General features: G+C 43.8%; 1 protein-coding gene and 2 long non-coding RNA genes across 4 annotated transcripts in view; 1 reads left to right on the top strand and 2 right to left on the bottom strand.

Moving 5' to 3' along the window:
- Positions 1-1,095, bottom strand: part of DPYSL3 (dihydropyrimidinase like 3) — a 106,491-nt gene extending 105,396 nt beyond the window's left edge. The window contains exon 1 of the mRNA XM_084838719.1: positions 667-1,095. Within this exon, the coding sequence (XP_084694845.1) occupies positions 667-1,020 (354 nt within the window). The 5' untranslated portion in view covers positions 1,021-1,095. The remainder of the gene's footprint in view (positions 1-666) is intronic.
- LOC146354378 (uncharacterized) lies at positions 160-25,274 on the top strand. 2 transcript variants are annotated; one of them, XR_014788378.1, is made up of 4 exons: positions 160-429; positions 1,673-1,827; positions 13,837-13,912; positions 24,390-25,274. It is a non-coding gene; the product is annotated as an uncharacterized LOC146354378 (long non-coding RNA). The 2 variants fall into 2 exon arrangements; XR_014788379.1 differs by lacking the exon at positions 160-429 and adding an exon at positions 1,176-1,355.
- LOC146354377 (uncharacterized) lies at positions 24,803-26,390 on the bottom strand. Its single transcript, XR_014788374.1, has 3 exons — positions 26,257-26,390; positions 25,806-25,891; positions 24,803-25,122 (listed from the first exon to the last, which is right to left on the bottom strand). It is a non-coding gene; the product is annotated as an uncharacterized LOC146354377 (long non-coding RNA).

The following is a 26,390-nucleotide window of genomic DNA, read 5'->3' as shown; positions in this document are numbered from 1 at the left end:
CCTACAAGGGCTGACTGCGGCCAGCCAGGAAATACAGCACAAGAGGATTCCTAAACATCATGTGTTTTATAAGATATCGCACGCACACTTCATTAAGTCGCTAAGTTTATTCTTCAGGAGAGAGAGAAAAGGCTAGGGGTCTCTCTCTCTCTCTCTCTCACAGTAACCGTAGTAACAGCCATCGTCACCACTACCACCACAGCAACCGTGGAACAGGCCATGAAACCGTGAGGCCAAGTACTCGTGCAGCCCGATTTTAACTTCTCCGTTGAATCTTAACACTTCGCAGCTTTACGAGGACAAGATGTTTAAAAGATGCTCGTGAACGACCCGAACGTTTCTCAGACGACGCCAAGGTCTGACGTGCCTCTGGGGGAAGGCGGCAGACACGCTCCAACCTTCTCGAAGGCAGCGGGGCTTTACTTCCGAGTAAGCCGCCACAGAAGAGGGCTAGGACCCCCCCTTCGAAGCGGGCCGCCAGTCTCCCTCCCCGCTGCCTCGCCACATCGTTGCTTCCCCCACCCCGCTGAGTCACCCTTTCAATGCCACCCGCACCCTCGGGGGCCAGAGCCCCGGGTCCCTCCATGCCTCGCGCCCACGCAGCGCCGGGCTGCGAGGAGGGCCGGCGCCTTCGAGGCAGCGTCCCCGCCTCCCCGCCCCCCTCACCTTGCAATCCTCGTGGCCGAGGTTTTGCAGCCGCTCTTTGCCTGAGGCGGCCCGGATTTCGACGCCGCTGGCCGGGGGCTCCTCCGCGGGCGCCGCCGGGGGGTGTTGCTGCGGCGGCGGCTCCTGCTGCCGCGACGGGGCGCGGCGAGCTCCGCGCTGCCCGACGCTGAGCGCCCCGAAGTCCAGCGTCTTGCTCTCGAAGGCGCCCTCCACGCTGCAGAACATCCCGCCATACTTCTGGCGGGGCACTTGGTCGGCGGTGCCCGGGCGCGCCAGGTACACGGGCAGCTCCTCGTCGTCCCCCGCCGCAGGCTCCACCCGCTCCCGGCCCCTCCGCCCGCCGCCTGAGGCCATGGCCGTCGCCGGCAGGCAGCGCTCAACAACTCCCGGGAGCCGCAGCCGGCAAGTCAATCCCTCTCGTCCGTCTGCGAGGAGGAAGAGGGGGGAGACTCCGGGCGCGCCGCCGCCGCGCCTCAGTTCAGGCGCGGAGTGACTGGCTGGCTGGGAGAGAGAGAAAAGAGCGCCTGCTGGGCGGGAGGGAGGGAGGTGGCGGGGCTGCCCGGCCGGCCACGAGGACTTTTCACACGAGCACCGGCCGTGAGGCATCCGACGCGCCCAGACTCAGGCGGAGGAGAGCCGCGCTCGCTCGACTGCGTGTTCCTGTAGGGACGACCCAGGGCACAGTCGCGGTACGCGCCCCCGCCCAAGCCCCTAGGCAGCCATTCTCCCGCACCCCTAATAACACGCCCGACAGGATCGCTAACTTTATTTTTCTTCCCCTGGCGGGGCTCCTCTGCACCCCTGGAGCAGAAATGCCATGCCAGGAAAAGCCTCCCCAGCTGAATTTCTGCTTGTCACACAGCTCAAGGCGGGGAGCAGTAAAGTTGGCGTCTTCAAAAACAAAACAAAAAAAAACGGGGTGGCGTTCTGTATATTTAATAGGAACTGGATTCTCAGGAGAAGTGAAGCATTGGTCATTAACATTTCTAACCCACCTTCCCTCCAGGTTGGATCTTCACTGCAGCTGACAACAACTGAAACAAAAATATTGCAATGAACAACCTAAACAATACAGCCCAAAATAACCCAAGCCCTGTAAAACAACAGAGATATGGCAGCAGAACCATATCATTTACCATCAGAGACCCAGTTTTCCTAAAGGTTAGTAATGTTGGCAACAAGCCAAATATGTGGGGAGAGAATTTAAGAAGCAGGATGCCACCCCAGAGAAGGTCCTATCTTCAGTAGCCATCTGCCTAACTTCTGAAGAAGGAGGTACCTGGAGCAAGGCCTCAGATGATGATATTGACAGATCCCATAGTCCCAGGCTGCTTTTATCAACACTCTTTTCCATGCTAGGATTATGCTAGATTTCTGCATAAGCAGGATAGGGGCAAGGCCAGTAAAAAGGGTGGCAAGCCTATTAGCGCTTGCTAGAGCTCACAGTAATCCCCTACCCTATTGTGCCTGGGGGTGCAGGCAAGGTCCGTGGTACTTCTAGCAAAACCCCCATGCCTTTAACAACCACATGGCGGACAGAAGTTAGATGGTTGCAGCTTTTCCTGGCATGGGGATGCAGGAATGGAGGCCGCTTCGCTAACTGAATTTCTGTATCCCATGTAGATGTTAAAGGTACCGGAACCTTGCCAGAAAAAGGATATGACTTTTGGCAGTGTTTAATTTCTAAAATAAAAGGTGCTGAGGATCAGAACTTCCCGGGAAACCTATCCTAACTCTCAGATGTATGGAAGCTGTGTGTGGTTATTTAGTCATGAGGGCAGAAAGTTCTTCCCCATGCTCTCTTCTTTATTGTTACTCCATGTGGCCCAAAGTAAAAAACCTGGGATTGAGAATAAATTCTACATCAAAAGGGTAAATAATAAATATGCACCAGGGCTTTCGCTGTTATTATCCTTGAAAGTTACAGGCATGTAAGGTGTTTGGGACTGGGCTTCTTTTGCTTTTAAACGGAAGTTTATTTTCTTATAAAACCCATGATTTTAGATTTCCATACACACTGATAATCATAAGAGTTACCCTTAAACTAAAGTTTAACTGTCTAAATAAAAGGATTGGAGTAGAGAGCTGGATTCTAGTCGACATGGTACAGAGCAGAACTGCATGTACATGAAATCTCACTGAGGACTGTGTTAGGTACTGGTGTATACATACACTAGTGCAAACTATAGGTTACCAGAATCTCATTTATAATTTCTAGAGTTACTGCTGTTAAGAGTTGCATGAGAGAAAGAAATCAACAGATGTGGGTTTTTCTATTATTATCTCCATGCAAGAAGAGCTTTATTTATTGATTTCTGCCTGTCTTGCAGTGGCTAAAGGCTAGAGAGACTCTGCCCATAAAAGGGTGGCAGTTCTAAATTAGGCAGCTTCATACAGAGCAGAAACTAGCCACATGTAAAAGTGCATGCAGATATTTACTTCCCTTTTTTATTTTTTTTACCTGCAAACTCCCTATTGATTAAATAATAAAAGTGTAGAAGTAGACTTAGGTTATGCAGTGTGTTTATGAGTCTATAAAATTGATCCACCATCTATCAGACAATTGTTGCAATTATCAAATTGTTTATTTTCAATACTTGATAATCAAGTTTGTTTTTGTAGTATAGGGTCCGCATAATAGTCAAAGCTGTACATCATATCAGCAGACTTCAAGGGCAAGGAAGGAAGCAATCCTATGGCCGCTGGACAGCAGCTAGACGGCCATAGGATATGCTGTTTTCCGGGAACCAACTTCGGAGCCCACACTCCAAGGTCAGTTCCTGGAAAACTGACCTCCCTCCACAAGGGGAGCGTGGAGTGGCTGAAAAGGGGCGGGGCGTTCCGGGGCAGGGAGAGTAGCCTCCTCTCCCGCTCAGCCCCCACCCTCCACGGCTAGACAGCCAAAAACAGCTGTCTAGCAGAAAAAGCAGGGCAGGGGAGGCGCAGAGGGAACGATCCCCCCATGCTTCTCCTGCCTTGCTTTGGATAGGCGGTTGCCTCCAACTTTGGAGGTGGCTGCCTATCTAGATAGGATTGTGCCCTAAAACTCTTTATGTTACTAATTATTTTTCTAGCTATCGAAGCATCACATTGCGCAGGTTTGATTACTGTAAAGCCTGATAGTTACAAGTTTTATCCATTCCCAACAAGCTCCTGCTCTATCTGAAAGTAAATGAATAAAGGTTCATTTGAGATTATATGTTTCAGACATACAAAATGATGGCAAACTAACAACATGTTAGTCCTGCTGCACTGTAAACCATTCCCTAAATATGGGACAAGGTAAAAGGTGTGTTGAATCAGTATGTCTGCATTTTAAGGTGTAGTAGAGAGATATAATACTGATCTTAGATGCACATTCTAATCAGCATTACAAGAACCTGAAGAATGTAGGATCTTCTATACAAATAAGTTTTTACAGCCACAGCTTGGGGGACTGAATGAAACATGCTGAAGCATAATATAGCAATGCCATGCAGATAGTGTGATCACTGGAGGCTAGATATGAAGTCCTGGCATGGGGGTGAGGTGGGGGGTTGGAATCAAATCCTGTAGTTATGGAACCAAGGAGACACTTGAACAAATTTGAAATCAAAGTGTAGCTGCAGATTATGTATCCAAGATACCTCAAAAGAACTACCACAATCCAAGCGAAAATTAAGCACTTTTAAGTCTCATTCAGCTCAATGTTTAACTCTCCCATTGAAATTAATAGGATTTAAAAGTAATGAACTCTGGTAAGGCCATGCCCAACATGCTCTGAACTAAATTTTATATTGTTGCCAACCTCTCAGCGAAGATCTTGTGATTAAGGGAATTTTCAAAGTTTTGGAAGTTAATTTAGGGCACAATCCTATGCATGTTTAGACAGAAAAATGTCCTACAACTCCCAGCATCCCTCCCAGAGAGCATGGCTCGCTGGGTAATGATGGGAGTTGTAGGACTTTTTTTGTCTAAACATGCATAGGACGCATTACACCCATATAGTTACAGGAAGTTAGCCCACCCTACCCCCAGCGGGGGTTACTTCTGGTTTCTGAGCCCCACTGGGGGAAAAACTGCTGGAGAAAGGTGGCTTCAGGGAGGAACATAGCCTAGAGATGTATTCAGTGGCCTCTCTAATCCCTAACTTTAAATTGTCCCACCCACTTTATAGGATTTGCCAACAACCCAATTGTAACACAGGGTGTGCTGTGATCAGGTTTACTTTGGGCTTAAGTCTCCATTTTTTTCCAAATCAGAATTGAGTAAGCTCTGGCATTCATAGGGGATTTTCACTGGGTGGCAAGAAACAGGAAACTGGGAGGTCTTGGTGGGGGAGCAAGTAGGTATATTTCCTAGGGAGAGATCTGAGGGCCAAACTACATGTAATAGTATTCATGCTTTCAGACTTTGTGTGATTTGAATTGGGGGCTGCTGTTTTCAATGGGAAGAAATTTCCCACTGGCACCAATGCAAGCTTTCTTCCCACTGCAAATAGCAAGTGCAGACCCCCCACCCCAATTTGGAGCAGGATCATAATGGGGTTAAAGCCCTGCTCCCAACATGCCATAGCTCCAATCCAGTTTGCTCCCCAGAGCTGGCTATTTATTGAAAGAAAAGAATCCCTGCAAGGGCTAAAGGTATGAATAGAGTCACATCCAGCTTGGCCCAGAGAAACTGACTAGGCCCCATTTTATTGGCAGGAGTCACATGAGTGGAGGATATGCACTTTTGTACATTTGGGTCTGGGACTAGTAGAGGTCCTCAGTGTCATAATTATCTCAAAAAGTCAGGGGTGTCCCATGAGTAAATTGACGATTAAGAATGTAATGGATTTAACAGAAGCAGGATGGGAAGAAAGGAAAGCTAGAAAGTAAATCAGTGTTTATCTTTCTCGAATGCACTTTTTTCCTCTAGTAGAATACAAAGAATTACTGATCTCAATATTCCAATATTCAGAGGAATAAGAGAGGTTTGATTTCTAACCAACTAGTAGCTCCAGTAGACACTAGACCGGGGGTGGACAACCTGTGGCTCTAGGATGTGGCTCTCTGCCTAATTTCAAAAGCCATCTGCAAGCAATCAATTCAGATCTCTGGTGTTGGAAAGTTTGTGTGAGAGAGAAACAGAGAGAAGAGGGGGCTGGCAGAAAGAAAGAAAAGGGGTGTTTCTGCCCACTTTTGGCTCTGGCCTTGCCACCGCCCTGCGCACTGCCAGTATGCAGCCCCTACCAAATTACCCCTGAGAGGATGCGGTCCTCAACAGAAAGAAAAATACCCACCCCTGCACTAGACAGACAAAATATTCGCCTCTCCCCAATCTTAAAATGGGAGTTACCTCCTAAAGTAGTTGAACACTGGTTCCTAGAAAAGGTGAAATGTTCAGAAAGTCTCCTTCTACAATAGATCTTAACTACTCAAGAGATTCTCCCCTAGAGGCTACAGTGAAGGGCAGTACATTCATATTATTACAATTATTATCAAAATGCTGTTTGTGTTTAAGGATCTCTTTATAACAACATATGTTTTCACTAATGTCATGATTCTTCTGTGACTATTATTCAGACAGCTAGTGCATGCCAAGAGTTTAGTCATCATCTTTCAGTAATATATGATTTACAGAAGTGATGAGGCCTCCTAATCTGTGCATGCATTTGATCATAACCGTAAAGGCTAGTAGGTAGAGCCGGATAGGTTTTATGGCTGCAGTCCTATATGCACCTACCTGGGTTTAAGTGCCATTGATCTCAATGAGATTTCCTTCTGAGTAGACATGCACAGGATTGTGCTGTGAATTATCCTATTAAGTCTCTGTCAAAACTAGGATCTTTGCTATTCAGTCACTACACCAAGAAACACCTAGATTATATTTCCTTAATATGGGATTAAAGATGAGGATTTTCTGCTTGCATTCACAAAAGACTTAGGATAGGTTCACACTGTTCCTCCATGCAATTGTACAGGTGAGTGGAGTAAGGCTAGTGTGAATCAGGCTATAGTAGTACCTGCCAGGAGCAATTTCCAATCACAGCCATCCTGTTTTTAACAGCCGCCACTGTAAAAACTATGACAGCTCTCTTTGAGTACAGCCCAGTTCACAAGGGCATTTCTCCACACAATTATGTGAGTTGTCCCTTATCAAGTTTTGTATTAAAATATTCATTATACTTATAGCTCACACTTACATGGGGTTTTCAGCATCCCGCATCTAAGGAACTGACCAGTTGCATGACTTCAGCAATAAAGCAGCATTAGATACTCCCAGACCATTCACTGGGCTCTCTGACCCTTATCAATTTATTGATTTGCCTCTAAAGACCTGCCTACTAAGCTTTTGTTATCTGGATTCAATGGCATAATAACACAACAGCTCTCCTCAGAGCAAATGCAACTTTTTTCTATCCAGTGTTTCTACAGCAGTTGTCTGATTTCCCTCTCCACCTCCTCCTGCTAATACAATTCCAGACTCATTCTTGTGACTGAACGTCATCTGTGAAACTGATGTCAGAACCCACAATGAGTTTTGTATAAGAAAAGTGTAGGTCATTAGCAGGAGTAGCTGCAGAAAACCCACAAAAATAAAAGATCCTACACACACCACTATCTGTAATGTCTGTAAAACTGATTCCAAAACCAAGCGTGGGCTGAGGACAGAGAATAACGGAATGCAAGATAAATAAATGATGACTAACAATAAACCCTGTTCCTGAATTTTTTCACCATCCATTCCCATGTTAAGAGATCCAAACATATCTAGTGTTTTGCTGTTTAAACAGTATCTCAGTCTTACATTAAAATATTATTTTCCTTTTCACGCTTAAAATAGCAAATGTTGGGTAAAAAATAAGACTTCCTATAATTCCCAACGTGCCCCAGCCGACATGCTGGGAGTTGTAGGCCTTTTTTCTGCCTAAATATGCATAGGATTGCGCCATTTAGAAATGTCTTCCAAAGGCAAAGGCTGGCCTGACGATGAAGCATACTGAAGGTCCTGCTTCAGGGAGCAGCTTGGGAGACAAATTTGGAAGCAGCAAATTTTGTACCCATCCACTGCACTCTCCCTTTATGCAGGTCACTCAGGGATGTAAAAAATGGCAAGAGAATGTCATGCACTACTGCTTCAGAGCTGGCTGGGTTCCCTGCACAAAGTGAGATTGTGTGCTACAATCCCCTGTGGTAAACCTCACCAGCTTGGTGGTGTTTAGGGGGCCGCTTATGAATTGTCAAAAAGTGACATTAATCTGCATAAAATTTGCATATGCTAATTTATGTGTATAGATGCAAATTTGGAAATAATTATTATAGTTTAATAGAAATACAGTGCATCTCACCACAGTGTGGAATGCTGTGACCAAGTGACCTGTGTGCCTTGTTCAGTCTGCTGCCCAGGTGCTGTTGATGGGTAACTTCAAGGCCCAGCTCTTCCTCCTGATGGCTCTTTATTTTTAAACCAGACTTAGACTGGACAGCCCTTCCAATAGAAGACAGAACACGTTCAAAACAGATGACAGTCCTGTGGCATCCCTTCAAATAGAGGACTGTCCTCTATAAAAGAGGACACATGGCCACCCTCTGTACATGAGCATGCCAGGTCAGGTGTACGCTACTATAGAGGGGAAGAAGGGGAGAATTATATGAGGTGTCGGGGATGGGATTCAGCAGCAAAATATCCAGGACCGGCCCTGATAAAGGCAGACTTTCAAAGAACGGCATCTTACCAGACGGCCATGCTAGAGCAGCTACTGGCTCTGCGTCCATTCCACATTGTTCAGTTACATTACAGAAAGTGATGATAAATCTCTGAATGATTCCAGTTACCGTATTATGGCCTGAAATATTAATAACATCAGAGCTTTATGTACTACTACACAGTACTATGCACAATTCAATTAGATGATACAAGTATTTCTCTAAATTAGCCTCATTACCAAATGGCTTAAAATTGTCCATATCTGCTCAAGACCAAAAACATGGAGATGTCTGCCAGTACAAATGAGTACAAATGTTCAGTGTTAATGTCAACAAAGAAATTAGAAAGAAAAGGGGGCAGTACTTTAATAGCGGAGTTGAAGCAGCAGAGACAATGGCTGGAATGAGGGATTATGGAATATCTACCTAATGCTGCAGTCCTATGCACACTTACCTGGTAGTAAATCTTATTAAATTCAATGGAACTTACCTCTGAGTAGACATGCATACGATTGTGCTGAAACACGCATAAGGAATGTGATGTAATTGTTAGTATCTGTTTTATGAAGTACTATCAGAATAAAAATCCTGGAATGGAGAACTATCAGGACAGTATACAGGATGCAGTGTGGACTACACAATTTATTTGTGAACTGCCCAGAGAGCTTCGGCTATTGGGCAGTATAGAAATAAATATTTGAGGTGCGAAACACACGCACACACGGGGGGCGGGGGAGAGATGGTACAGTCATATCCTAAGATTCCAGAGAATTAACTAGAATGTATTCTGGAAATAGTTACTATGACTATAATTTATTACTGTTAACATTACTTATTATATGGCCACAGAGATACTTCTGCTGAAAATGTCAAAGAAAACATTGGCAATGGTGGTGGTGAAAAAGAAATGGGATTTTCAGCCAAATAGGATTAATTCTTAAAATAGTAATAGAAGTCTAAATGTCTGTCAGAGTGAGGTTACAATCCTACCCACACTGTGTCAGGGGTCAGCATCTTTGGGCATTTGTTGAAAGCCTGAGCCCCCTGAAGGGCCCATCAATTCACTGCCTCATTCTACCTCCCTTCTTTTTCATTCCCTTACCTTGATAAAACGGGTGCCACCAGCAGCAAGAAAGCTGTACTGACTGACAAGTGCTGTTGCTGCACACACCATTTTAATTCCCCCACAATGGGCTTTTCTACATGAGGCTTCTACTTACGGATTCTTTGTGGGATTAATCTTGGCTCCTTTACACATGTTCTTTCGGGGGGGGGGGATGTCTTTCTCTGCCTTTCTCTATGTTCCATTACACAGCTAGGTGGTGATGTGGTATAGTGGAATCGCGCAAATACACCAGGTTCTCATGCTGCCACAGGAATACCAGACTTACCTTGTTAGACACCCACCCACCCCACTATAATGGTTTCAAAGCGCGGGAGAGACCCTGGAGGAGGATGACATCGTGTAAAACACCCGCACGCTACAAGGAATCATGAGTGCACAGAAAATGCCTTGTGTAGAAAGGCTCAGAGCACCACAACGCAGGGGGATTAGAATGGTGGGTGCAGCAGCAGCACTTGATGGCAAGACCAGCTCTTTTGCTGCTGCTAGCACCCTCTCAACAAGGGAAGGGGAGGTGTTCAGAGCCATTAGAGGACTTGCCTTTGCTACCTGGTTGGGGGAGGGTTTTGCTGGCTCCCGTGGCTCCACTGCCCTTACTGCTGCCCTTGGGGAGTTGGGGAGAAGAAACTTTGCTGGTTCCATTGGGTGCGGGGGGGGGGGGGAAGCTTCACTGCTTTTAAAGAAACCATGTGGGAGTGTTGCCAAGGGCCTTGCCAAACTCAGTGGAATTTATTTCTGAATATATATGAATAGAATCATTCTTGAGCCTTTAATTCAACATTTACATATGACAGCGGGAAATGAAAGGAGTGAAATTGCCCAAAATAAAAATGATTACACTTATTCCAAATGCAACTCTAAAATAATCCAGATCAAAGGGATATATATAGATACTGCTCATCAACCAAAAAATAGTGATCCCAGACTAATTCAGCCTGAATCATTCAGTGGCAAGTATTTTAATTTCCCCACAATGTCTCAGGGGTGTCCTGTCCTCAGGGGTCAGCTGCCTTCTGTACTTTTGTTTCTATGTGCTGCATTGTTTAACCTGCTGTGAGGACAAGCATTGCTTATATGCAGCCTGCAGTTTCCTGCACATGCTGTGTAATCATATGCAGGGTATTCTTGGGTGCCATGGTGCACAGAGTGAGGATGTTTAGGACCCCCCAGAGCCCTGCACAAAACAACAACATTAACAATGTCCTCTAGTTTCTGGGATTCAAGAGGCAGTGCTTTGATCTCCTCCTACCATATCCTTCATTCAGCAGCCCAGTTATTTTTCATGTCAGATTGCTGCATAGAAAATCAGACTAATTTTTAAAATGCGTATTTTACTTTTTTACTGGAAATGACCATATTAAAAATACTGTTTTCATTGTCAGACACCTGGAAATGTTAAGGAGTTACTGGACACTTTACCAAGCAATCCTTAATAAGAGCTATGAATGAGGAAGAGTTGTGCAGCCTTCTTTAAAATATCCTTTAGATAAATCCTTTTCTGCAGGAGGATTAGGCAGTGTAATGAGACCACTCCGCATGGTGTGGCTTTCTGTAATTTTGGACTCTTACAATCCATTGTGCATTTCCTTGCCTGATGTGGGTCTGTTATTTAAAACTGAGACTAACTATAATTACCTTGTGCATTTGTCATGGGGAAAAAACACTTGATTTATGCTTTAATATGTACAATATGGAGATGTGGAGGATGATTTACACATTCTAGTGTTATACGAGTCATACAAAACGAGTTAGTAATAGCAGATTCCTGTGAGGTTACTAGTCTGTCTGTCCCCTGCCAAGGTGGAATGGAATGCCACAACATATTTTCTGGTATTTTGTCTAATTTCAGCATCTCCCACAAATGATTGGTTAGATGATTCATTAGAACATATGCTATCAAACACCTCTTTCATTTTTATTAGGCCTGTTTTTCCAAGTTCTCTACAAGAAGCCAAACTATGTGATAAAAACTTGATGGAAACAAGGGGAAAGTGGAAACACTGCAATTGCCAGCTTCCTCTTCACATGCAATCAGGCTTTCCTAACAACTGGAAACTTTGGTGTAGTGGGAAAATAGGATCCGGTTTTCCGCAGTGTGTACTTTTAAAAATCTCTTCCATAAAGAGATTAGAAAAGGCCGTAGGTAAGATGTGAGTATTGTTAAGAAGAGCTATTAAGAACATTGGCTCACTCTGCATGGGTAATTTCTGTTCTTGAGAAGAGCTCACCTGTTTCCAGATTGTGGAATTGCTTACAGCATCAAACTCTTTCTAAATGTTAAATTTCATTTAAGTAATGGTTTTACAGAGCTCTTAATCTCTGGCCTCTCTCTCTTCAGGCCAAAGGAAGTGGATGTTGCTTTTAACTAGTTTCTGGTTTGTCTGGGGAAGCACAACGCACTCAGCCTATAACTACTGGCTCTTTCATATTGTTACATCCCTTCTCTTTTAAAAAGTAAGGAAATGAACTGGAACATTACACACAGTGTTCAGGTCTTTTAATAACTCACCCCCTTTGAATGTGTCTGGGTTCAGTGATGACATCCTTTAGCTGCCAACCTATATTTTGCTCTACTTTAGTCTCAGGGTGCGCCATTGATGCAGCCACTTCCTCTGCATTTCTTTCCCCTGGACTATCCTTTGATGCCTGGTCAACACATGACAAGGACTTCATGCCTGACTGCTCATGCTGGACACTCTGCTGGTTACATGCTCATCCCTTATTCAGAATTCATGGCATCACCTTATACTTCTGTTGTTTTCCATGGATGTCTTCTATTACATCTCAGTATTCATCCACTGTCCATCTCTACTTTATGTGATCATTGGTTAGCTTGTTTTACTGTTGCTTTGTGCTGGTCTCTGTCCTGTTTTGTTAGGGGCTGAACCCTCACTGTGCCCTGTGGCTCTTGATCTAGAAGACCTCTGGTAGATTGGTCCCTGGTTCTAATAGCCCCCTGTTTATTGGTGACATGACCCCCATATTGCCCCTGCAGTAGGCTTCGAACTCTTAATTTAGAGGTGCCAAGATAGTGATAAATCAGATCCAGGTTTACTTACAAGGAGATACTTTATTGAGTACAGTCAGCACACAGGTGTACCCAATGGTTGGATCAGACAGCTTCTCTGAACCAAGAGCCATGGGGTAAGATGGGTTTTATACCATACATGTTATCAGTGAGGAAGCATGACAACAGCAAGCATAAATTAGCATTCATTCCCAGTATAGACTAACAGTGCTTGGTCAGAAGGGAACTTTCCCAGCAGCTTTAAGGCAAACAAGCCTCACTTCCCAGGCACATCTTGATAAGACACCTCAGCTCGTTAGTATGGAATGCGCTGAGGCCGCACTATCGACCTTTGATTCATCCTGGTAAATCAAGAGGCCTGTTAGGGAACACAGCAGCCAACTGACCAAAGTCAGAGAGCATTATGAATCATCTAAACCCCACTAAAACTACTGATAGCTTGGTTCAGGCCCAAGGCCTTACAACCCCCCAGCCTTTGGACCTTCAATGTATGGCAGAGGTTTCTGATGAGAATAAGGCACAGGCTACCTCCTTGCAGGGGTGGACAGTCAGTGTTTTATTCAGGGCCCTCCTAACCAGAGGACCAGTCCTGCCATTTTCCTCTGGTTCCTGGGACGATTCCCTAGAAAATTAAGTGATGTGATCAAAATCCCGCACTTTGCTTAATTTCTGGAATTTCCCCACAACAAACTGGGGCCCATTATCTGAGTACACAGTGTCCGGTATCCCACATTGCACAAACTGTGCTTTTATCTTGTGTCTCTCTGTTCTGGCAGAGATATCTGGAAAATAGTTTTATCTCCAGAAAATTTGAAAAGTAATTTACAGGTATCACATATTCCTTGTTTGCCCAGTCAACAAATCCACACCTTTGGGTTGGTGATCTTCCATGGACCTGCACAGTTCACATTTCTCCATAAATGTCTTCAGTTGTTTAATTATTCCTAACCAGGAGACTGCCTCTCTGGTCCATCAAAGATACCCTTCAATCCACAGATTAATGCACTTTGTGCATGATTTCTCTCTGAAGAGATTCTGGTATCACAGTTCTTTCTGAGCAGGTTATTATGCCATTCTGTTCACACAACTCATCTCATATCTGGAAAAACAGTGTTATCTCTTGCGGTATGTAGGCTTTTGTTTCTGGCCAGCCCTGTAATATCGTGAGTTTCAGTCTTTGAAGCATGATGTCTTCATTCATTGCTGAATCTCTCTGTTTTTCCATGGATATTGGTAAGTACTGTACCATAGTGATGATTTCTGCTTCAGCCTCTACTGATTTCTCCATGCTACCTTCTAAGAACTCTTGGACAGATATGAACTGAACCTAGTGATTTGTTTATTTTCAGTTTGTCACGAAGGTCTACAACTTCATCTCTTGTCACCAATATTTGCCTCAGTTGCTCAGACTGCCTTCCTGAAAATGTAAGTTCAGGCATATGTATTATTATTATTATTAAATTATGATTAATCTACCCTACATCTTCTGCAGACTGATGCAAGGAATTCATTCAGCTTCTCTGCAGTCTCTTTATCTTTCTTTAGAACTCTTTTAATTCTCATCTCAGCCAAAGGTCCAATCACCTCCCTAGCTGATTTTCTGCTTCTTTAATGTTTTATTGTTGGTCTTAATATCACTAGCAATGTGTTCCTCAATATCTTTTTTTTTTGGCATCCCTTATTGTCTTCTTGCATTTCTTTTGTACAAGTCTGTGTTCCTTTTTGTCCTCATTTGGGCAACACTTCCACTTTCTGAAGGAAGCCCTCTTTTCTTTAATAGCTCCCTTGACACTGCTTGTTAACCATGATGGTGATATCTTGGATCCGTGGTATACATTCGAGCTGAGTTTCAATTATTGTGATTTTGAGTAACTCCCAAGGATTCTGGAGAGATGTGACCCCCCCCCCTTGACTTTTCCTTTCAACTTCTTCTTTACCAATCCAACCCTGACTCAGCGTCATTCCCGGTAGCATTGTCGGGGGGGGGAGCTGCCCCCATGTCCACTACTGTGTGTTAAACATTGCAAAGCGAGGGTTTGTAAGACATAAGAGTTAAGACAGAACTTATTGTGATGAGTCATCCTGAGTATGCTTAAGAACCCAGACGTACCATGCTTGATCAGTTGAAGGCCACCTATTCCAACGTTGTTTGCAAAACACCCAGAAGATGGTAGATGATCTACCAGTGGACCACAGTCTGCCTTCTATCCAGCCCTGTCTACCCTGACTGACAGAGGCCTTTCCTATCCCTCCTACCTAACATCCCTCAGTTGGAGGTGCTAGAGTTTGAATGTAGGATTTTCTGTGTGCAAAGCGTGTACTCTTTTATTTGTTTATTTATTTATTACATTTGTAATTTAGTATGTATCAATAGCAAAGCTCTCTGGGCCATTCACAAGATAAAACTTAAAATCATACAATATGAAAATATAATAAAACTTCCTGTCAAAATGTAAAAGAGAATAGAACCAAAGTAAAACCCAGCAGCAATCCAAAAAGCACAGTTCTTAAAAGCTGAATGACTAAAAAAGCCTGGGAGAATAAAAAGATCTCCACCTGGTGCTGAAAAGGCCACAACATAGATGCCAGGCAAGCCTCTCTGGGGAAGGCATTCTACAACTGGGGAGCCACCACTGAAAAGGCCCTCTCTTTAGTAATCACCCTCCTCACTTCATTTGGCAGGGGCACCCAGAGAAGGGTGTAAAATAGAGAGACCTTAGCCTGGCAGGTATCTACCACACAGCTATACTCCATCCACAAAACATTCAGCTGATGTTTCAGCTCAGAGTTGTAATCCTTACACTGTGCAATTATTTATAATATCACAACCTAGAGATGCAGGTAACCTCAGTGGAAACAGAATGGGAGCACTATGGTCCAACAAATCCTATTCCTCTTTGTGATGAATAAGTTCTAGTTCTATTTTACATTGGACAGGAGAGTTATTTAGAGAGACTGAGGGCCAATTTTCTCCTCCATGATTTTTTCATGTCTCTGTATTGTTTCATATGGGTCAGATGATGTTCCAGGTGCTGGAGGAATAAAATATTTTTGTGATTGCACGCAGCAACTGCTTTCACACCCATAGTCACATTTTAGCTCTTACTGTTTGACAAGTTCCATTTCTCTGACCAGTAGCCCTGACTTTTGCCTGTTGCACACACATAAAGGCTAAATCTCCTTTAGTGTTGTTTACATCCTGCTTTACACCAACCCAATTGTTCTTTATCTTTGTTCCTAAAGAAGCAGAATAAATCAATATCAGGTAACTAATGATGCTTAGAATTTGTTTTTCAAACAACTTTGCTCAGCACTCTATATTCTTTACATAATTCTTCAAAGGGATTAAGGGTGCTTCCAGATAGAGGGATCTTAATACTACCAAGTGGAAGGCATTGTCTAACTATTTCATCTTTAATTCCCTAACAAATTTTCTTCTGTAAGAAAAAAAAATGGAAGAAGTGGTGGGACAACATGGGAGGGTTACAAGTAGATGTTGTTGTCTTCTCGAAACCTCTCCCCCCTCTAAAATTCCATGAATGAGGCAGGGTGATTGCACAATAAAAGCCTCATCTGGAAGCACCCGAAGTGAGAAGGTGATTAAGAACTTGCACGGCTGTTATTTCCTTATTATGACTCTTTCTTTCATTTGTATCCCGCCCTTCCTCCACGGATCTCAGGGTGGGTGTATGGTTCTCCCCCACCTACATTTTATCTTCACAGCAACCCTGTGAGGTAGGTTAGGCTGAGAGACAGTGACCTGCCCAAGGCCACCCACTGAGCTTTACAGTCAAGCAGTGGAGTTGAGATCAGGTCTTTCCAGCCCTAATCCAATACACTTTCTCTCTCACCTTTTCATAATTAGGTAAAATATCTGAGCTACTTGGAGGAATGGTGGGATAAGATAAAGCAAAACAAACTAAAATAAGCAAAAAAGAAAAACTGCCTGCACACACCCTTATTCATCCCAAACCAACCACTTGGAAAAGCAGGTCCTTAGTAAGGAAATTCCTCATTTCCGTCTTATCACATCAATGGAAAATTTTATTAAAATGGCTTTCTGGTGGATCTGGAGACAACACCCTTTTGTAATTGTACACAGAAGACATCTAATGAGAGAATAACCTAATTGGCATAGCTGATATATAGCTAGCTTCATAGATCATCTATTGAGAATGCAGTAAAGAGACATTACAATGGGAAAGATATTACAATTATAGCTTTCCTCTTCGAAAAAGTAGGCCTGACAGAAGTGCAGTCCTCCACCTTATTCATGGCTTGTTAAAAAGAATAGCATTAGCAATAACTCAACAGAATTGTTAAGCTGAAAGTAAGCAGAAATCCCCTTTACGCTGCGATACCTCTTGTGCTGCTACTTCTATCCATATTAAGTTGCTCATTCAGCTGATTGCCTCTCATACCCAGAACAGGAGGGGTTAATTCTTGCTTCAAGAAATCAGCAATCAGGGTGGGTTAGAGCAAGACTTTTAAAAACACTTCTTGAGCAGATGTCAGGGGAAATCCCAGTTTCAGCCCCTCCAAGTCAGAAAAGTCTTGATTACAATTAATACAACTTTAGAAAATGAAACTTTTATCCTCAAGGAAAATGAAAAATCCCTGGGTGAACCCACATCTTGTTATGGGAGTAGATAGGACTGTACTGTGGAGGGAATATTAAGTATTGTTCCTATCCCAGCAAAATGTCTCCTCTTCTTCCATGTTTGTCCACTTTTCTTTGGCAGAGTCATCCAGTCCCTCTGAAAAATGGTGGAAAACTCTGACATACCACACAATCTATTTGCTTTAATTACAAATCAATCAATATTTCTCCATTGCACACACAACCCCTCCACTCCCAGTTACGCACACACAACCCCTTCACTTGTGTGAAGGGGCAAAGTCTATAGAAAGGGGCTGCAGGGATACCCCTGTAGCCTGCCCCCAATAATACGTGGTTCCCCTTGGCCCTGATTCTGCCCACCCCCCTGTGCCCCATCCAAGTGTTAGTATGGACATCTGCGGCCACGGTGGCTTTCTTGATCGTGTGAACCGTGTGGAAGACTGTGATCAGGTGACCTGTGTGCCTTGCTCAGTCTGGTGCTGTCGATGGGCAGCTTCAAGGCCCAGCAATTCTCAGTCGTGTAGTCGGAAATTCAGAAGTGCAGGGTCCCTTCATGATAGTTCCAGCCACACCCCCTCACAGCTATGCCCCCTTCTCAAATTATACAACCTTGTAAGATTATACAATACAAATGAGCTTTCAGTGACTTACTTTGTTTGGAGTATCTGGTCACCCTAATTCAGAATTATTAAAAGGTCCATTTGAAAAGAAAACACACACACACACACAAAGTCATGTCCAGCAACTTGCTAGAAAATATTATTTGGTTAGTCCTTTTTAATTCAAGAAACATGTAACAATAATAATATAATCATAGTATATTTATTAATTATTATTATGAAGAGCCATTGCAACCAGATGTGAAGCAATGCCCCATTAAAATAAATGGAACTTAGTCCACAGTGACCCACAACTCGTTTAACGCTGCAATCCTATACACACTTATTTGGGAGTAAATCCTATTGAACATAATGGCACTTCTGAACAGACAAACAGGATTGCCCTACAAGGCTACAAGCGTAACTACACTCACTCGGGGAGTAAGCTCCTCTGAACACATTGGGACTTACTTCCAAGTAAACAAGCCTAAGATCGTACTGTCAACCAGAGGGGTTGGATCCAACCCCAGCCCCCCTCCTGCGCCTTGAAGGACAAGCTTGATGTGTAAACAAACAGCAGGTGAAAACTTTCCACTGTGTGGTGCTAAAACATGATCCCCTGCTAACGTCTGCACTCAAGCCCACTAGTATCCCTCTGCCACACACACCAAACGCCACACGTGAGCAACAGACCATGGCAGCAGCAGCCCCACGCCTGCTCCTGCTGCTGCCATGGCCAGCAGCAGCAGCCCTGAACGGGTGGTGGGTGCTGCAGGATGATGAGGGTAGAGGAGGAGAAGAGAACGGTGGCAAACCTCATGCAGCCTACTGGGCACGCACGCACGGAGCGGGGTGGGCAACGGGGTGGGAAAGGGGGCAGGAAGCTGAGGGGCTGTCTGGGGATGGTCGAGTTGCGAGGTGTGGTGGCTGCTCGGGGGGTGGAAGGCGAGGGCTGAGGAGGAGAATAGGGGGTGCTGAGGAGAGGGAAGGGGGCTTTGCTCCCATGTGCCTCTTTTCTCCCTCCTCCCGTACTGAGGAGGAGAGTAGGTGACCTTGGGGCTGCAGAGCTTCTTCAGGCTCCCTCTCTCACCCCCTTTGTCTGGCCAGCTCTGCATGGTAGGCAAGAGGCAGCCACCAGTCGCCTGCACTCCCTTCCTCTGCTCCCTCCTCCCGCCGCATCTGCCCCTGCAGCAGCAGCAGACTGGGACCCGGCTGGGGGCCGGTTCCAATAAAAGGACAGGAGTGCAGACCCGGTGCAACCCACCAGCACTACATAGCTGGCTCTTCCTTTGGATGATTCTTTATACTGGACTTCCAACTGGACAGCCCTTCAAATAGAGGATGCCATCAAAATAGAGGGCAGTCTCCTTGCAGCCCTTCTAACAGAGGACTGTCCTCTGTAAAAGAAGACAGATAGCCACCCTACCACTGGCACAAGGGGAAAGTGCTTCAAATTCTGCTCCCATGTTCTGCACCAGTGCGATTCACCCTAGAAAGGGTTATATTGGTGACAAAATACCAGCAGTCTCCAGAATCCATTTTGGCCTTTCCAAAGAGACTGCCAGCTTTTAATCTGATATACTTTTCATTTCTTTGGGTAACAGCAGTAATTATGTTGTGGCCCACCCAAGCGAAGATCACATTTATTTTGTAGCTTAAGGGTTTAACTCAGCAAAGAATTCAAGGGTATAATAACGTCTGGATCCCAGCTGGTCAAGGATCACCAGGTTAGAGCGGGGGGCTTTAATCTTACATTAACATCTGTTTCTTTAGAAACAGAACAGCATTCCTAAGAAATCATAGCTATTTACACAGTTGTATATAAATAGCTTGCTGCATGCATTTTATGCTTGGAAGGCAATATTACACAATACTAACAATATACTTTAAATATGCCACAATACATACAAAATTAAGATATGTGAAGAAATGGTAGTATAGATATTCCTAAACTTTTAAAAGTTTTTATTTCAGGAGTGATTTATTTTAATCACTTCTACTATACCTTTTCACCCAGTGGACCCACAAAGTGGCTTATGATAATAAACAATAAAAACAATTACATCTAAATGCAATCTTTAAAAAAATATTTAGAGCCTATTAAGAGGTTATAGAGGGCAGCCAGTGCAAAAATTGAATTAAAATTATTCTCCAAAGGCCTGTTGGAATAGAATGGCTTTGACCTGCTTCCAAAAGACCAGCAGTGAGATGAGCCCACAGACTTTGTGGGAGGGAGTGTTATGTAAATGTCATTACTGAGAAGGACTTTTAAACTACAAACCTATATCCCCTTACCTTTAAGTCCCATTGAGTTCAATAAGCTTTACTTCTGAGTAGACAAGTATAGGATTGCACTGTGAGTTCTGTTAGAAAGGTTCCTCGTTTGATGTAGAAGGTTTCACTACAAATTATCACTGTGTAACAGCACTAATATAATAGTATTCGTTCTCACCTTCAAAACTCTACATGGTTCAGGACTGGAGCATCTGAAATATGTCTCCTCCCATATGGACTTGTCCATCCACTACAGTGATCAATGGAAGCCCTGCTCCAAGTACCCCCATTTTCAGAGGTGATGAATGGTGATGGGAGTCAGAAGCTTCTCAGTCATAGTGCTCCACCTTCAGAACACCGTCCCCAGAGAAATTCAGTTAGCGCTATTTCTGTTTTCTTTTAGATGGCAAGTAAAAAGTATTTATTTTCCACTGGTATTTTCTTGAGGGCTGATATTAGTAGTTCTACTTCTTTGACTTAGTTCTTGACATATTTGGCTGTATTGTTGGATTTTGGTTTCTATATTTTTGATGCACAAACGTACGTTTATATCCCATCTTTCTTCCATGAAATTCAAAATGGCATACATAGGATTCCCAGCTATTTTTCCATCTAGGCATTGAGCAGACCCAGACCTGCTTCACTTCAGCAATGTTGCTACAGCATGTGTCTTCAGGCTATGCCCTGGGACCATGCTATGCCTGCTCTGATATATTAGGCACATAGAAAGCTGACTTATACCAGGTCAGACTATTTGTCCCTCTAGCTCAGTCTGGTCTACTTTGATAGAGGCATTAGCTCTCCAGGGCCTCAGGCAGAGGTATTTCCCATCACCCCATCCTCTTTAGCTGGAGATGCTAGTGACTGAATCTGGAACTTTCTGCATGCAGAACACGTGCTATATGCTCCCTTTGCATGCTACATGTTCCCTGCCTCCTGCCTGCTACGTGGTCCTTCCCCTATTATAAGGTCAGCGTTCTTCTACCCCAACCCTTCATCTGGAAGAATTTGTTGTATATGAGACAAAGCTCAACTCTGAAAGATATGGGCTCTTATCCACACAGTTTCCCAACTTCTTGTTTTTATTTAAGTTCACAATCAAATTCCCTTCCAACCAGGATCTGTGGTCCCCTCTCTCTACAAATGAACACCAGCTTGTGTCATATAAAGACCTGGTGTAGGAACTATCAAAAAAAGTCTTTATTTGTCATGTTCAGATAGTCACTCTGCATGATATTAAGTTTTTAAAAGCATTATTTGGGCCAGCAACATATGCTGGAGTATTTCATGGTGAACAAAGAGACTTTGGGGGAGTTTTGTACATCATGCTAAGCCATTCTGCGAATCAGCCACCATGGGTTTGCTGTTCACTTGCTAACTCAACAGATGATTGGGCGCTCTGCAGCTTTCCACGGCTTTCCCTTCTCAGTCCCCCACCCCACCAACTTCCAGCATGTACCCCAGGCGCCTTTGTGGCAGAACTTCTCATTTCCTTGATCCCTATATCAGCACCTTTTCTGCAATGGGTCTGCTGGTGCTGCTGGCTACCGCAGGAACCCCCCCCCCACACACACACACACACATCACATCTCTAAATGGAAGTAATTTTCTGAGCCCTTATGAGCACGGTAACATGTTCAGAAACTTTTTGAAAAAAATGTGTGTGGGGGGGCTGCACAAGTGTGCAAGACCACCTGTCTGCTATTTAACTCAGCACACCAATATCCCCCTCTTGTCAATGTCCTTGTCAATGTCATGCTTCAGTGCTTGCCTTGCTAGTGAACACCAACTTTTTAAAAGGCTGCTTCACTTCCAATTACATCCACATGAAAAGCTCCTCCTCCTGAAACTGCGAGCTGCTTTCAGCTTTGCCCCCCTCTCCCACCTCGTGCTTGTGGCTTCCCTCCCCTGGCCTCCATTGTTAGCTGTCAGATATATAGTCAGGGCCAGAAATATCGGAACAAGGATAACTGTTTTGGCCATTGGCCACTGTACACCACCACATTGAAGTTGAAAGGAAACACACCCAGATGGGAGCGAAGTCAGGACTTTCAGCTGTAATTCAAGGGGTTTGACAAAAGTGAGGCACTAACCATTCAGGAAGGACAACCAGTGGCATTCTCACACACCCATCGTTGGTGGCTCATAAGTAATGGAACAAATGGCTGACAAGCAGCACCAGCAGACCCATTGCAGAAAAGGTGCTGATATAGGGATCAAGGAAATGAGAAGTTCTGCCACAAAGGCGCCTGGGGTACATGCTGGAAGTTGGTGGGGTGGGGGACTGAGAAGGGAAAGCCGTGGAAAGCTGCAGAGCGCCCAATCATCTGTTGAGTTAGCAACAGCAAACCCATGGTGGCTGATTCTCACACACCCATCGTTGGTGGCTCATAAGTAATGGAACAAATGGCTGACAAGCAGCTACATGGCCAGGTGTGGCCTGTTTCCTGGGTGCCCCATGACCAATCAAGCAGAGAAAAGGCCTGGAGGTGGTTCTGAGTGTTACATTTGCATTTGGTAGCTGTTCACTGGAACTCCCAACATGAGGTCCAAGGAGGTGTCCATGCGCGTGAAGGAAGCCATCATTAGGCTGAGGAAACAACATAAACCCATCAGAGAGATAGCAAAAACAGTGGGAGCGGCCAACACAACAGTTTGGAACATCCTGAAAAAGAAGGAATTAACTGGCAAGCTCAGCAACCGCAAAAGGCCTGGAAGACCACAGAAGACAACTAAAGTGGATGACCGCAGAATTCTGCTCATGGTGAAGAGGAACCCTTTCACAACATCTAGCCAGGTCAAGAACGCTCTTGTGGAGGTAGGCATGTCATTGTCAACATCTACAGTCAAGAGACGACTTTATGAATGTAAATACAGAGGCTTCACAACAAGGTGCAAACTATTGGTAACGCTCAAGAACAGAAAGGCCAGATTAGCCTTTGCCAGCAAACACCTAAAAAAGCCTGCCCAGTTCTAGAATAAGATTCTTTGGACTGATTAACTTGTACCAGAATGATGGGAAGAGAAAAGTATGGAGAAGGAAAGGAACAGCTCATGATCCAAAGCATACCACATCATCTGTCAAACATGGTGGAGACAGTGTTATGGCATGGGCATGTATGGCTGCCGATGGAACTGGGTCACATGTGTTTAGTGATGACTTGACTGCTGATAAAAGCAGCAGGATGAATTCTGAAGTGTATAGGGCTATACGTTCTGCTCAGATTCAGCCGAATGCTGCCAAACTCATAGGACACTGCTTCATATTGCAGATGGATAATGACCCAAAACATACAGCAAAAGCTACCCAAGAGTTTCTGAAGGCAAAGAAGTGGGATGTTCTTCAATGGCCAAGTCAGTCACCTGATCTCAACCCAATAGAGCACACTTTTCACTTACTGAAGGCAAGACTGAAGGCAGAAAGATCCACAAACAAGCAGCAGCTAAAGGCAGCTGCAGTAAAGGCCTGGCAAAGCATCTTGAGGGAGGAAACTCAGCATTTGGTCATGTCCATGGGTTCTCGACTTCAGGCAGTCATTGACTGCAAAGGATTTTCATCCAGGTATTAAAGGCGATCCTTAAGTTTTAAATGATGTTGGTTTCTTCCATGACTTATGAGCCACCAACGATGAGTGTGTGTGTATGCCACTGGCTGTACTTCCTGAATGGTTAGTGCCCCACTTTTGTCAAATCCTTTGAATTACAGCTGAAAGTCCTGACTTCGCTTCCATCTAGGTGTGTTTCCTTTCAACTTCAATGTGGTGGTGCACAGAGGCCAACTGCCAAAACAGTTATCCTTGTTCCAATATTTTTGGCCCTGTCTGTACATATGGGTTACACAGCAGTAAGATACACAAATCTCAAGGCAGAGCTGGGAGTGAGGGGGAATGGTGAAGATACGCAAATTTCAAGTTAAAGTCACAAATCAGAGCAGGGAGTGAAGGGGATCGGTAGGTTGCCATGTAGTGCAAACCAGATCTTTAAGTAATGGGTTGTATATAACTGATTTCAACCAAAGGCATGAAAAATAAATCTGATCCCACTTTCACTGTTTGACAGTTTGTCTCTAAAAGCAAATTTCAAAGTATCAGAGCCCCTAAAAAGGAACAGAATCAGATGTTTAGCATTTGGAATTGGTTTTTAAAAATGTTATACACTTGAAAGAAGAAACATCCAAAGCAAAACCTACAGAGAGACATACTTTGGCCATGAAATGAACCTAGATATTGGCAGAAGTTTGTTTTGAGAAACAACTGCTGCTTGACAAAGCAATAACAGATGAGAATACGTTTTAGTTCTTTATGTTCTTGTTCTTGTTATATCAAGAAAAACAGATGTTCTAAATGTTATGCATTAAATCTCAGATTTTTTATTTTTAAAAAACACTTTTCTACTGTTTTTGTTTCAGGTGTAGGAGACACTCATTGAAGTACAGGCTTCTCATCCCAAACTGCTACTTATCCAGAATGACAACATCCGCACTGTGTACCGTTGCTTCAATGTATGGATGAGCCATTATTCCAGATTTCTTACCCCCATGTCACTTTATATAGTGGAAAACCCAGCCAAGACCTGAAAATGTGAGATATAGATTTGAACAAAAGGGGAGAGAGCATACCAGTGAAAAAATTGATTTTGGAATCATCAGCACAAAGTGGTATGAGGAAGAGTATGTATTAACATGATCTCTGGGGAAAGTGTAGAGGTACAGAAAGTAATGGGCTATCATCAGAGCCCTGTAGCAATCCTACAAGAAACAGGAGATAAATGGGAGAAATATGATTTCTTATAGGCGAGTATGGTTTTTATTTATTTATTTTTAAAATAAAAGGATTTCAGAGAAGTATACAAAAAAATTCAAATATACAATTCAATAAAAAATAGCATATTCAACTGGGTATATTTCAACTGAGTCTCTTCACAGAGACCCAACTGTTTACTTGTCCAGCTCATTCATTTGTATTGTTCAAAAAACAGAGTCAGAATCTGAACACTTGGATGAATTTACATCAGATGAACAAATTCTTAAAGGAAATGTATACTTGTAGAGAGTATTCAGTGGCTGCTGATTATGCTAGCAAAAGGAAGCTGTCTGCCTTCATCACACAGGACAGTGAGGCTCCAGGATTTAACAGAAGGAGCTGTAGGGATGAAATGAATGAATTCAAAGACTTTGGGCATTTGAAGAAGCTGTTTGGGTATTGTGCCAATATGAGGCAGAAAAGCTTCTGAGCAGAATGCAAGAAGCAACATAGCAAAAGCAAGAACCCATTAAAGATGCTGCATTCACAACTAACATTGAGTTAGAGTGCATGCTTACACACTTGATATATTTAAGATTTGCATTCATGTCTATTCTGCATTCATTTGCTCTTGGCCTCATTCCTTTCTAATCACTGCCAAATAACACTAGGGAATGGATTGTAAAGAAAAACACTGTCAGCAGAAATAACCAAATCAAGAGGACACGAAAAGTGAATGACCCTGAAGCTAGCTACTAACAGTGACAAACAGGTCACCCAATTTATGAACATTCCTTCTTAGGGATTATTAAAATAGCCTCCTTTGCTGCTAAAATCCACAGGGTGCCTGGCATTCTAAGCTTCTGACGGGCAAGTTCAATATGAGGTTGTGCATACTAACAGCAAAGATCTTGGGGGAAAGTTCCTGTGGATTTTAGCTTGACATTTGCTGGCAAAAACTCAAGAAGAGCCTCCAGGGTGAAACATTCTCAACATAAATTAATTGGGGCAGATTCCCCCCCACTCCAAAATTGTGGATGTTGTTTCTGGTACAGCCAGGCTGGGGTTATGTGTGGACATACCTGAATCTGGAAGGTTTGTTCATCAGTTCAACATTCATTGCATCAGTCGCTTGGCACTGGAGCCACAGCAAGAAATAGGTACAGTTCTAAAAAAAGGCAGAAGACCAGGATCTAGATAAGAATACGTTAGTGTAATGCTTATTACTAGAGATCTACCAGACTTATTTTGCTCTTTTTAAAAAACTGAAGTTTGAGCAGTGTAAATGTGCAGAAAAATTTGAAACTACAAAGAAGTTCAAAGCTCAAGATCTAGTAGCTAATTTGCTCTGCATCAAACAGTCTCTAATTGCTCTGCGGTTCAGTCCTGGTTTATTTGCTCATCCCCAAACAACGCCTGATCTGACATCACGTGTTTTCAGTGTGAAACTTTAAAAAATGCTAAATGATCTTTTTAAAAAGGATGCACCAAACGGCACCTGATCTGCCATCACATGTTTTCGACCTCCGTTACCTGCATTCTCCTGCTTTCCTTTTTCCTATTTCCATTTGGGTTTGTGTTTATTTGTTTTGCTTCACACAGGCTGACTTCATGGGGTGCTGCTAGGCCTTGGGGCAGTTGCTAAGGGCAATGGCCACACCCCCTTC

The sequence above is a fragment of the Heloderma suspectum genome, chromosome 2 (assembly GCF_057233095.1).
Source record: "Heloderma suspectum isolate Gila_16-S chromosome 2, 16-S_ref, whole genome shotgun sequence".
Taxonomy (NCBI): domain Eukaryota; kingdom Metazoa; phylum Chordata; class Lepidosauria; order Squamata; family Helodermatidae; genus Heloderma; species Heloderma suspectum.
This window is presented reverse-complemented; position numbering and strand designations above follow the sequence as displayed.